The 14,363-nt window shown below is 36.3% G+C and overlaps 1 protein-coding gene across 7 annotated transcripts in view; it reads right to left on the reverse strand.

Moving 5' to 3' along the window:
* DCAF6 (DDB1 and CUL4 associated factor 6) overlaps positions 1-14,363 on the reverse strand; it is an 82,210-nt gene that overhangs the window by 21,775 nt on the left and 46,072 nt on the right. For 2 of the 7 annotated variants that reach the window (XM_085240113.1, XM_085240104.1), the window contains exons 11-16: positions 13,731-13,895; positions 8,074-8,133; positions 3,553-3,658; positions 2,873-3,015; positions 1,952-2,035; positions 1,473-1,797 (exon numbers count right to left, since the gene is read on the reverse strand). In XM_085240113.1, the coding sequence (XP_085096239.1) occupies positions 1,473-1,797; positions 1,952-2,035; positions 2,873-3,015; positions 3,553-3,658; positions 8,074-8,133; positions 13,731-13,895 (883 nt within the window). The remainder of the gene's footprint in view (positions 1-1,472; positions 1,798-1,951; positions 2,036-2,872; positions 3,016-3,552; positions 3,659-8,073; positions 8,134-13,730; positions 13,896-14,363) is intronic. The other 5 variants (XM_085240149.1, XM_085240135.1, XM_085240127.1 and 2 more) reach the window with 4 other exon arrangements.

The following is a 14,363-nucleotide window of genomic DNA, read 5'->3' on the forward strand; positions in this document are numbered from 1 at the left end:
GATTTTTATATGATAGATCTCAACTGCTACAGAAGAAATTTCAGTGCACAGACAAGAGGAGAAAAACCAGTGTCGGATGGAGAGCAACTTCATTTAAGATGTCCACACTAGTGGGAAACCGTAAAAGCTGTAGCACACTCTGAAGTATCATTCTAATTACATTACTGTAAGAACTGTTATCTAACAGAGAAAGTATAAGGTGCATGAAGAGAAGCTAAGAATCCTAACGAAAGCAGAAATGAGATTAGAATTGCAGAGTATTTGATAGCTTGCTCTTCATCCAGTACATTATAATGAACCTTGCCATTGCAGTAGCAACTCTTCCAGACACATAACATTTATCTGCAATTCAAGTTCACTTAGTCTTGTGTGAAAAATCAACAGATTAAGACAGAGTCTGTACATGATGACTTTTTTATAGATATCACTTACTGAACTATTTGTGCTATCTAATAAGTAACCACTGTCCTTTATGTCACCACTGACCATGTAAGCAGCTTAGGACTGTTTCTTAAACTGCAAATTATTCAAAACCTTTTCTATACTCAGTTATTAAATTCCTTCAGATTATTTAATAAATATACATTGCAATCTTTAAAGTAAAGAATTTATACTATCAGCACAAGGAATTAATAGCAAGATAATACTGACTTTGAAGAGGACAAGAGTAAAACTAAGGCATCTGACACTAGGTTATACATCTAAAATGAATGAAAGACTTTCTTACTGTCTTTAAGGATGTTGCTTAAGTAATTCATGTAACTTTTAAAAAGTCCAACAATTGAAATTCATTAACAAAGGTATTAAAAAAGCAATACTAAACTGGGGACTAAGTTTACCAAGTGGTCAAACAATAAATTATTTTAAAAGCAAAGAAATATACAAAGCGTATTAAATACACCTTTTCTTGGCAATGACAACCTTCAGTAAACTATTTTTTTTTAATCTCATACATAGATATTCTATAACTGAGAAAAAGGATTACAGTTTCTCCTTCAGAGAATAAAAACAAGAATGATTGAGCCTATCTGTCTTAATGTAGTACTACAGAAAAACATAACATTGATGAACAGCAACAATAACTTCTGTTTTGTCAAAGAAAAAACAGCCAAAGTATAGCTGAAAAAGCAAATTTAGGCCCCTGTGTCCTCAATGCAATTATATGAATTTCTGATTATTCTCACTGGAGCCATAATTATCAAAAGTGAACAGCAAACATTTAGTCTTCGGGTATTCAGCAGGCACAAAACAAAGCACAGCCAGATATTAGGTGTGTGGGAGCTTGCCTGGCTATGGGGGAAAATGTAGCTATACAAATCTTACATACAGGCAAATCAGGCTGAGCCATAAGGCTGATCAAGCTGGCAAAACCAACTTTTAAAATTAAGGCTATAAAGCATTGGCTTCTAGTACTTCCACTAAAAGAAAAATGCATTTTGCCAAGCAGCAACAGAGACAAGTATTCCTCTAACCTGTGTCCTGGTCCTCCTCGATACCTTGCTCCTGGGATCAGAACAGGATCATCATCACTGTCATCAGTTTCTTGGAGAGCTGAGGTTCTGGTAGAACAATCTTCTGGAGTTGCAAGCCCTGAGGATTCTGGGTGTGGCTGAGGTTCATCGCTTGCACTAAGCAAGTTGGCAGTGGATTCAGCACTTTGCTGACTTGAAATTTCTTGATTTGTACTTTTTTCACTTGAAGCTTCTTCCTCCGCAGTTCTGGAGACAGTCTCAACACTGGGATCATTTTCTTCTGGTTGGACTCCAGGATGCTCAGTAACAGGTTTATTGGATACAGCTAATGGAAAATATTGGTGAAATGATTACAGCCTGTTTTAGAAGTCATTATAAATGGTCATAAACATTAAATTATGCATATTGAATTTATATTGGAAATTTATTTTTTTCCACTTTCTATGTCCTCACATAACAGTATTAGTACATATACATACTTGCTTCTGTTGTCTCTACAGTTTCATCCGTAGTTTTCAGTTCTTCAGCACTTGTGTCTTCCTTGTGAGATTCATCAGGAACTCCTGAGTTAAACAACTTTATATTAAACTGCATGATTTCACTTAGATGCACATCTACCAGTCCTAGTAGATGGTACCAGCGGTCCTAGATCAAGCCAATCAAAGCAATGCCCTGCAAGTTTTGTATCTCACTTTACTGCAATCTTAGATATTAATTGCATAAAGTCAGTATATTAAAAAAATAAAAATCTCTTTATCTAGTTGCTCAGATCAATACATAAACAAAGAAGAAAGTATTTATTGTCCCTTAATACACTCGTATCCCATGCAATCAGAATTTAGCTGCAAAACTAGCAATATTACTCTTCAAACAGATGATCGCTTACTGAAAAATATTATTTCTGAAGAAAGAAATTAAATAATCTCTCTACTGAAAGTGGATTTTTCTGGAAACTGTTATTTGACTTGACTGCCCTTTTAGCAACGAAATGAGTGAGACTACCTCACATTAAAGAAAAAATAAGTAGAACCTTACGTAAAAAAATACACCTGAGAGTTGAAAGGAATGCTGCAAAATACCTAGTACTCATTACAACTGTAAGCAGCTCTACTATTTTTCAATACAAGTTAAGGCAAAAACATGTTCCTAAGAAAAAAGAACAAGAGTATCAGAACTAAAACCAGGAAAAGCTCATTTTATTCGCACTTATTTGCATCTCTTTCAGGTCAATACATTTCTCCTTCAGAAAAAAAAACCAAACACAAACCACCAAACTCCAACACAGAACAAAAGCACCGTGTTCTATTACGGCTATATTCTGCCTTCATATGCGTGTGTATGAGACTCCCGTTGTATTCGGTGGTAGTCATAGACATATGAGAGCAGAAATTTTACCTTACCATTACAGAAGTAATGCTGAATCTTACTTGTTTCTTCATCTTCAGGTCCTGACTCTTCTGATGTTTTTGTTTTTAAGGAATCTTCTTGGCCTTCAGTTTTGCAATGACTTCCACTCCCTCTGGAGCTTGAATTTGTGCTGCTCCTGGCAATACAACATGTAAAAAGCAAACAAGCAAAAAATCCACAGAACTTAGAAACAATATAAATTGGTAAGAAAATCACTGCAATGCACTCAGGCATAGAAATACTGAATTCCTTGTTTTACAACTTAGGAACTGTGCCCACAGAAAGACTAACTTGCTAAATAATGTAAGAGAAGTTTGGTAGAACCAAGAATTAAAACTTGAGTGCTAACTCCCAGACTACCTTTCCATCAGTGTACCTTGCTTTACTAAAAGCAGTGAATGCAAATATGACACTTGGTTTTGATGACAATAGCTGGGTTTCCAGCTACACTAGCATTAAAAAGATTTACAGTAAAATATCACACACTGTTACATAAATTCCATGTTGAAGTACGACTGCTTTTCATTTTGAACATGCTAACAACTCCAGCCATTTTCAAACTGGATATATACTAATTGGAAAATATATCATATGTAAAAATATTTGCATCTATGCTAGACCAGTGCCAGTGAAATGTGTCAGCAAGAAGTCAAAAGCAAAACTAAATTCTTACCACTCATCAGTGAAGTCCAATTTTATTGTGCTAGTAGTTGTTCCTTCTGTACTGTAGTGCAAACTTAAAACTGGTTCACTCGTTCCTGTTCGTGACTTATCACTCTCTGTAAATATGAAATTGATAAAGTTTGGATGAGCATCAGCCATATGCATAAAGATGCTATATTTCTGAAGATTCATTTAATTATCTTTAAAAAGGTCACATTGTTAAGATGTAACTTTAAGATTTGTTACAGCCCAAGCAAACAGTTAAGAAGTTTCAGAGTAAACACACCAAATTCACACTTCACAATGCTTTAAAAATGGCTTTAAATAATTTGTATTTACAAAGAGCAAACAAAGATGCTGCTCTTCAACATGCAGATAAATAAAATTGTCAGCTAGATACATGTACACACAATGTGATCCTTCAAGAGCAGATCTTTTTCCTATCAATTATCTTAGTAATAAGAACATAAAGTAGTTTAGATGTTGTGTTCAGTCCTGTTAGTCTCATGTAAACATGTGAAGAAAGATGATGAGACCACAGTCAGCGGTCTAGAAATTCACCTTCTCCTTTACTTTTTTGTCTACCTAGAATCTACTGAACTACTAATATCCTTCAACCTGTCATAAATAGTCAAGTAATTGTTATGAAATCACTCTAAGTTCGTGTTCTGATAGCTTCAGGCTTAAAGAAAATCTTTCATCCTATTATAACCTTAAGCAGAAGGGGAGTCATTGCAAAACTAAGTATTTGTGTCATCCAAAAGCAACAGATGTCAAATTGAAAACCGCTGTAATCCTGGCAAACTCCTGTTGAATTTGAAGTTTTAAGGACGGTTCAGTGGTCACCTTCAAACTGCTCAACAACATCCATCCACCCACACAACCTCCTTGAGAGAAATTCAGGGTGACTCTATCTACACGCATGGCCCAACTGCCATTAATGCTTAAGTTGGCTATGGGCAGCACTAAAAAGTTTAAGGAAAGTAGCATCAAACTAAGCCTCACTACATAGGTGCCTATCTTTCAGAAAACAGATGGCACAGTTTGCTTAGTACTCGGTACCGCTCAAATGACCAGAAAAGTAGCCTACATAGTCTTGCTTTGCACAAATGCTGTTTCAACAAAAGCATGACAAATTTTCTTTGGTTTATAGAGTACAGAAATTTGATCAAAAGGATATTTGCTGTATTGGCAACAGACCAGTACCTAGAATGAAGTAACTTCAGATAATCTTTGGGCAAACATCAATTAAAATCTAACATTCAGTACAAGCATACAAATTTCCCATGCCAGAACAAAAATGGCTATAATATTGCCACAGGATATTTATGAAAAAAATGCAATTAAGTTGTAGGAACTATGAAACATAAGAATTTAAACCAGCCATCAGTACTTGTCCTTAAACAGTTGACAAGACAGAAACCCACTACAGTATCAGAGCAGAAATCAGTGCTCTGAAGAACTTTAAATATGTATTTCTTTATTTTCTGATGACAAACTGAGAAAATAGAGTAAAAAAATTATATGGCAGAACATTGATCAATTATAAACATGAATTAATCATACATAAGGAGCATCGAAATAAAAGCTCATCTCTTCTCTAAAACAAAGCTTCTAGTCACATTCTTATCAGAGTGAAGCAAAGATCAAACTGTATCTTATAGTGGCATGTATAAATATTCTGAATGAAACCGAACAAAAAATGATGCATCTTTAATTATCCAATTTGTTGTTGTATCTTTTTCTTGCAATCTGTCAGCAAGTATATCCTGGTGTAAAAATCTGTTTAACGTTTGGGAATTCCTTCCTATTCATGTACAAACACTGATAATTTCAGCATACTGGATAGTTATCAAGTTATCATGACTTGGCCACTGGAAGAGTAAAAGATGACAGAGAATTCATCTTCTTTCTCACAGATACAGATGAGACCTATCTTTCAAAGAGGAAGTGAGACGGAAAGAGAGACAATTTAGTGCCTTGAATAGTCCTAGGCAGCCATCTACTATCAACTATTGCAATACTATAACCTGATGCTATGCAATATTCAGTTCTGCACATTTCTGACCAAAGTAACTGAACATCATGAAACTATAATGAATGTAATTGAATGTTTGGATTGTGTTATAAAGCTCAGATCAATCATCATCATAAAGAGTGCTTTAGTGTCCTAAAACATCAGCACCAAGAAACTAAAGCCTTCTGATTGCACTTACTGTGGAGGCTTGTATTTACTCATACTAAAAAAATAGGAAGAACTGCCGTAAGCACATCCAAAGAGGGCACTAACTGAGAACTCTGCCACAGTTTGACAAACCAACTTGCTCTGAGCCAGTTCACATATCTATAGTGTGGCACTGAACAGTCAGGCACAGACATCACCATAGCAGTGATGTTCCATAAATGCACGCACTAACTTGCAAATATCTAGAAATATTAGTATTCAACATGAAGGAAGAAGCAGTAAGATGGCATGGGATGCATGCATCCATTTACACCTCAAAGTTACCAAGCCAGTGCTCTGGCTTCCAGTTCTCTCACTTATCATACCAATTCAAACAGTACCTTTAAGACATAATATTGCCTATATACTAAAAGAAATATTACAGATATCCTTTATTATTAAAATCACAGTCTAACAAAGCATTCTGTGTTGATTATTGCTATCTATTTGGAAGCTATTTTGTAAAGAGTGGATGGATATGCAGGTTCTGCTGGAATGTCAGAAAAAAATGGCATTTAAATATGTGTTTCTATAGGCATAAGTATCAAAAGGTCTTTATACCCAGAAAATGTCTTAAAACATAAATGACAATAACACAGACTGGTCCAAAAGCCAGCTAATTCAGTACTGAATTAAGGAGGGAAAAAAAAAAAAAAAAAAAAAGAGTAAGAACAACCAAGTATTTCTATATAAGAACTGATACAACTTCTTTCATTAGCTACTTACACGTTTCTGAGGTTTCTATTCCAAAATTCTACTCTGAATCTGAGCAAATTGTTTCTTCTGGTTTTCATTTGGATAAGGTAGATTTCCTAACAAATTAATTCCTTTTCCAAATTCTTAGGTTATGAAACTTCAGGTAACAAATAGTGTCTTTTCTGGTGATCCTTATCACCACAAAATAAAAATGTTACCTTAAAACATTCCAGATTACTACAGTTATACAGTTAACAACAGTAACATACAAACTAGCTCGCCTGCTTGACAAGAAATTTGGGAACTGATTTCTGGGATGAAAACTTCTGCTTTCATTTTTCTTGTTACATGGGTTTAACTTGCCAGCTTTATTGAATAAACTATTTTATCAACTTTCCAAACATTTTCTGCTGTATGAATTTCAATAAGCATACAGACTTGTTAATTCTAGCTTACTCTACTACCATTAAATAATGCTTTATTTTGAGTTCATAAAAGAGAGCATAATTTAGTCACTAATAAGTAAGTCTTCCAGCCCAACCTGAAGAGTGATGTAGACTATCAAACCATGAATAATTAGTAAATGTACTCGGTAAGATTTAAGGCTATTTCATCACAAAATGTAGTTCTACAATGTGAATTTATTATACCAATAAATCAAACACAGCTTGATTTTTTCCCCCAGCATTCTTGGATTCTAACATAAATCAAGTCTCAACAGTTGCCAAATACTGTCTTTCAGAAATGGAACATCAAAATAGCATTCTAGCTTTCAATGCGAAACATGAAACAGCCAGCTCTTTTTTGGCATTTGAGCTACTTAAGCTCTATTGAGGCCTTGATATGGAAGTAAGCTTAATGCAGAGCGGATGGAAATCTATTTTTAAATTACCCTCCATCATTCGTTAATTATGCAGGCATAAAAATTCACAGCAGATGACAGTGGTTCAGCTAGAATAGGGTCACCTCCAGCCAAATTCACTGCTCACAATTTAAAGGCTCTGATGAACAATGGGCGTAGAGAAAGCTCAGAAGCATTCCTTCTATCACTAGAACTTGAGGCATCTACAAAGAAACACTAGTACTTGCTTAGTAGAAGGAGTAGAGGACAAAAGATTACAGAGGTAAGATGCACTTAAATGCAGTAGGTGCTCGAGTTACTCAAACTGTGCAAGTACAACAAAGCTGCATGTATCTTTTGCATAAAATAAAGTGCTTTAGCATTACATGATTGCAAGTTATTTCAAGTTGACAGCTGCATTCTGATTCAAGAACAACCATCCAGAAAAACAGAAAAACTATTTAAAGAATTAATTCCATATTTAAAAAAAAAAACATACCAAATTTCTGTAGAATACCTACGACATTTACTGTACCTACATTGAATGCATTATGAGTTGAGCATAGGATGGCTTTCAAAAACAATTAACCTTACTCTGATCCTGGTATTGAGAATCAAATAATTAACAAGTTTCCAGCAGATCTGCTTACAGAATTCTACTTTATGCAGATGAACAGCATTTTAGACTGTTTATCATCACGAAAGGCAATTTTAAAAAGGAAGCATTGCAATCAGCTATGGCTGGGTATAGCGTATTTCCTGTCACGCACCCTGTTGCTCATCAAGTGACATGGATCCAAGCTGTTTGTTAACCACAGAAGAAGGAGAATCTGAAACAAAAATGAGATTTCAACTTAAAACATAAGCAGCAGAGAACTGCACAGCAATGTCACGATCATACGTTAGTTTAAAATAAAAAAATGAAAAGCGGCAACACAAGGAAGCTTTGGGGTTGTTTCATGAGCAGCCAGCCATATTGCATTTTCTAGGCATGAAAGAAGCAAAGCCACTTGTTTCAAATCATTACGTGTTTCTTTAGGTAGTCACTGAACAGCCTGAAGCTTCCTGACGCTGATATTAAAAACGCCTGTCCAATACCAAGGACTTTGCCTTGTTCTTCATTTCTAAAATGTTTCAAAGAACATCGAAGAGTTATGACTTCTAAAGCCTTTGCTGAAACTATCAAATGACATTAGTACTTCAAACCATGTGCTACACGTAGATTTCAGAGTATTTATACATCAACATGAAATACTCATGGCATACCAGTACCTTCAATACTTGTATCTATGGACATAAATTATAAAAGATAAGAGGATTTATGAATACAGCAGCATACAGATTGTTTGCATAACATCAAGGCACCCAAACAGATGCCACTCAGAAAATAGTTCAATAATCTTGCATTCCTAGATGCTATAAACATCTGCAACACCTGATGACTGAAAATAGCTTCATGAGTTTATGACACAGCACCACACCAATCAGTCTTACAAAAACTCTTAACTAATCACAGAAAGAAAAAAAACAACAGCAGTAGACAATAAGTTCCACATCTTCTCTGAAGTCCACTCCTCTTATAGTCTCTGAAAACCAGATCTTGCTTCCATATTACTGCAAGAGGCATGGATGTACACAAATCAGTGCAGTATTTCAAACATAATATTGGCTAGGCTACCACATGTTGGTTCCACTTGTTAATCTTCCATTATAAACAAATTCATGCTAAGCAAAATGGATTTAATATCCTGTATTACAAACTGAGTTAGTCTGCAAACTTCACAGCATGCTAAAAGAATTTCAGCATGAATTTAAACCCTATATGAGAAAGCAAACAAATAGGAAATCTCCTCTTACAGGTGACTCATTCCAAGGTTCGTGCCAGATTAGCACCATGACCAGTTTTGTAGAACAGCTATAAGACCTGCTAAACTGACAGAGCTGATTTAAAGACACATCCTCAAAATCATCCTTGATTCTCAACTACTGGTGCAAGAATCACCAGTTCCTTCGTTACACTGACACCTAGCACTGTGTGGAAGGGGAGAAGGAATGAAGACAACCAGGGGAAATTTAATGCAAGCCCAGTGTGCTTTGGAAGCTGGCTTGTGTCAGTAATCAGGCTTGGACACATTCACTGGGGAATGGAATATAATTCTAAATTTCCCTTCACCCCTTTACCTTTGTTCAACCATGCTCATACCTTGCACTGAAAACACCAAAGCCAGACCACAGAATTTGTCCTGTAGGCTTAGCTCTTAAGTGTGAGACCCGTAACATTAATGTATTTCACTTTCCAAAACTGAAGTGTACTTTAAATATGATTTCTAATTTAGAAGATAAGTGTTTGCAGCAGAATATTTTCAGTGGAATCATACCCCAAGTTTTAAAATGCAAATGTGAGGAATAAACCTGGTGTAAAGATACACCATGTCATAAGATGACCAGCTGACTCAGCACATGAAATGGTATGCATCTCTCAAGGGCAGGCTGGCTTTGAGCATATTCATAGCTACAAGCCCATGGCTGGGATTAACTTCTACCAAAGTGCTAAAGGCAAGGATCTCTTATCTAGCAAGCTAAGACGACTAAATCAAACAAGACAGTGATTCTCAGACAAGCTCTGCCCTTGCAGTCTGTTTCTACATGCTTACACGTCCTATGATCTTCTTAAGGGGCAAACCACGCTGCCAAACATTATACTTTGCTGAAAAAGCCAATCTCATCAGCTTTTTAATTCAGGCCTAGATGAACAGAAGAAATGCCACTAAACAAACATACTTCAATGATTAGCGTAAGAAATAACACAGGTTGCAACAGGAATTAATGTCTCCTATTTATTTCCATGAAAACTAGAACAGATACAAAGAGCACAGTAACACTGTTCGACGGATAAAATTTCAGCTATGAAACACTATTTTTCAACAGTCACCACCATTAGCTATGTATTTTTGCCAGTGATGAAGAAGAACCTGCATGCTGCACTCGTAAAAACCTGTACTACAAGAGGTTCACTGTTGCTGTCACCACTGCTGAAACACACCACCCGCTGCCTCACTGTGCTCTGGTCTCCATCACTGTTCAGCAGCTGTCACTAAATGTCAATGGGCTCCATTTTTACTACACAGAGCAATCCAATGACACACCTTTGCTTCATACACACCTCCACATCAGATACCATGGTGTCAGATTGTCTCCTTACTGCCACTGTCACATGGCAACAACACACAATAGAATACTATCAGGAAGGTTAATCTGTATTGCCGCAGCACCAACAACCGTCTTTGACACTGTGTGTCAACACAATAAAATAGGATGCAGGGCTTGTGGAGCACTTTACTACCCTTTCCAGCACTTCTCAATTTTAATAAGACCCCCAGTTATTAAAAAGTAAGTAAACAGCAGCACGTTTTACCACACATACCATTCAATCACAAAACAAAAAAAATTCTAGATAACAGTCACTGCTAATATAGACTTAAATCTCCCACATTTCACTACTATTTTGATAACTTCTTACAGCTCTGTGAATGCATTTTCCTTGGAATATGACCATTGAGAAATGTAAGCGAAATAGAGGATGCATCCTAAATAATCCAATTAATACGGTTGAAGAGCTCAATATGTAGCAATTCCCAACTCCCTAATTCACTTTTTTCCTTCCTCCCTCAAGTCTCTCGAAGCCACAGATCACCTGCCCCCCTTGAAGTGGCACTGCAGCTTAGAACCTTACAGCTCAGGCAGAGAAATCAACAGGACCAGCCTGGAGAAGTTCAGGTAAATGCCTCTTTTTTTAATATATGGCTTGGTTTTGTAAAAATTCTGAAAACGTACTTTCATCATTTCTCATAAAGCTTTTGAAAAAAAAAAGCATTACAAAAACTGTGCCATATAGTTAAAAAAACAAACAAAAATCCAAACTCTTACCTGAGCCTTCACAGGCTGGGTCTACATCCCAGTGCAGTTCACCACTGGTTGTAATGTCACCAGTACATTCTAAACTGGAACACCACTTAAAGAGGGAACTGTAGAGTCATAAATATGGGAAACCTCAAACAGAAAATAGAAAATAATTTTTAAGTCAATTACATGCTGAAGGATCTTCCTATAGTTTGGACAGTCAGCACCTGACTTCTTCAAAATATCAGCATGTTGTCTCTGTTGCTTTGGTTAAAAAAAAAAATTCTTCTTTATACCATGAACACCAGCACCAGTAAGAAAGCCAGGCCTGAACAGTGAGACCTGTCTCTGGAGTCCCAAACATAATAGATTAAATGGACATTAACCCAAGAAGATAAACACTTGTATTAATGATTACGAAAAACTGCTCTGTGCAGTGATTAAGCTCTCTGTCAAATATTTTGGACTTCAGACAGACATTTCTGTATCTGCACATTTTAAGAAAAAAAAAATCAAATAATAAAGATGCAGTTTTTATCACTCAGATTACCTAAGATACATACGTACTGACAGCTACAGGAATCTCTGATGCACACTGATGTATAACACCTTTTTTTTTTCTCCTCTTTCACAATCAGATGATTCTTATTTCTTTAACTTCTCCTAATGCATTTTATTAGCTTAAGAGTTCTAGAAAAGAGAAGTAAAGATCTCTTCAAAGCCTTGCTTCAGTTTATAACCCATCACTGATTTATGGTGATGTCTACACAGCACATCTGAACTGGGCAGGGCAGCACTAAAAACAGGTTATAGAGGTTTAATTTCTCTGTAGTTTGCACATAGCCTACTTATGCTTGTTTAAATACTATGGAGGACCTAAATGTGAAGAAATACCTCAAAAACGTAAGCCAAGGCTAGTCCTTACTGGAGAAAGCATGTAGGAATGCATGTAAGAGCAGCTATCTAAAAAAACCTTTTTCTGTTCAGTGTAAAAGACTTGGAAGACAAAACAGGCCTGATACATATAGCACATTCTGTTTCTGCAGCTCTGCCAAGTTTACACAATACTTCATGCCAGGCATTCATTTAAACAAAGTTTCTTTGCCATCTGAGGATGGTGTACCTACCCAAGGTCAGATGGGCCACTGTGAATCGTGACTTAGATAATCCACTTTCGCATCCAACAGCATCCTAAGCTTCTGGCCACACTTCTCTAAATGTAAGGGTTAATTGCTAGAGATAAAGCTTACAAATCTTCATGTAACTACTACAAAACCTTAGGCTAGGATAATTACCACACAGTCCAATAGCATGACAACCTTTTCTATTAAACCAGTAAGAGCCTTCAGCTCATGACATTTCCTACTGGAAATTTTATGTGACTCAATTACTCTTCTCCCTCTGTGTCCACAGCTATAACTGAGCTTCTGTAATTGCAAAGACAAGGACTGAGGATGACACGTGGGGCAGAAGAAAATGTTAGCGTTACACTGACTTCAGAAGAACACTGCATGTTTAAATTACGCCCATGTAGGGACTGTGAACTTGCAGCTCTGGGCCAAACAGAGCCTCTGACTTCATTTCAGACAGTAGCAGACAAATTTGGGGACTTTTTTTTTTTTTTTTAAAAAAGCTTACAAACTACTACATGCCTGAAGACTGAACATGTGCCACAGAACACAGCATTGAGCACAACTTTGCAGGAAAAAAAAAGGTAAGAGATTGCACACTGCTACAAGAGAAACACTGCTAGACATGTCACCTTTATATTCACTTCAACACAAAGTAAGCTCATCGTTCACGCAGCATGCAGCTCATTCATTTCTACACGATGCCATGACAAAGTCTGCTTCAGATTTATATGCTGTAGGGTTTAACTCTGTGTTCATACATTTGTATGCATGATTCTATCCTAACTCACAATTTTCTCAGAAATGTCTCTTTTTATTGTAAGTATAAACAGAGCTTTCTTATATTTACTTTTAATCTCAGTAAAATGGAAAAGATAATGGCGAAAGGAAGTGTCATTCTATTTAAAAAAGAGCATACTTGGGGACTTTGGCTTGCTAAAAGTATTTGCACTATGTTTACTATAAAAACACAGCATTTAGGAGTGCTGTTTCTGCTCTACTATATAGTTACCTTAATTTAGAACATATGCTAAACCAAAGCCATCTTACTACCTGATACAACCAACAGCAATTCAATAACAAGTATGGAAGCAGATTGCTCGACTCAGGACAAAGCAATTTCTCCAACGAAGATTGCAAATACTAGGAAACTTTGCACCTAGGAAACTTCCTCTGTATAGTGGTGTTGCACAATATAATCCAAACACGTTAGACAAATGAAATCTGTCATTATTACTCTTTCCCTAACCATGTGATGATAAACACCACCACGTGCAAGGTAAGAAAAGCAGCAAATGCAGGAACTCTCTTGTTCTGGAAGTGAAGCGGCTCAGCAAACAATAGTAGCACAAACTACAACTACGTTAGCTGCTTAAGAAACCTTGACAAATGACAACCTGATGTCTGAGGGTCCTGTGAGGAGCCCTTAGAGGATGACTGATCAGAGGAGGACTGTGGTGCAGAACCCTCAGCTAGCTCTCGCTGTCTCTGTTGTTCTGCCTTCTTAAGCCTCAGCCGCTGTAGACCCCTACGGATTATAGCTAACTCGGGTCCCATTAACTCTGACAAATGGAAGGAGAAAAAAAAAAAAAAAAAGTATGTAAAAAAGAAGCATCAAACATACAATATACAGAAATAGGGGTGGAGAAGGGAACTGACTGAAGAGAGAAGCAATGGATATTATGTGTAATTAAAGGGATAAAAACTTTACAAATCAATCTACCGACATCCAAAAATTACAAAATAAAAATATTTAAATTGCTTTTGTCATCTTAAATGCTCAAATCACTGGATTCAGAAGTTCAGAGCTTGCGTCATACATTCCCCTCCCCATCCACAGCACTTAAAACATTTGTCAAAGAATTACTAAAAGAAGAAAACAAACAGAACCTGACTGATTCAAAATAAGGGAAATTATAGAAGCATTCAACAAATCAGAACATTTACGGTGTAAAATTTCAAAATTAATGTCATGGCTTTCTGGTGTCAGAAATACACAACACATTTTAATACTGTTTTAGCCAAAACAA

Source organism: Meleagris gallopavo, chromosome 1, assembly GCF_905368555.1.
Source record: "Meleagris gallopavo chromosome 1, MGAL_WU_HG_1.1, whole genome shotgun sequence".
In the NCBI taxonomy this organism is placed as follows: domain Eukaryota; kingdom Metazoa; phylum Chordata; class Aves; order Galliformes; family Phasianidae; genus Meleagris; species Meleagris gallopavo.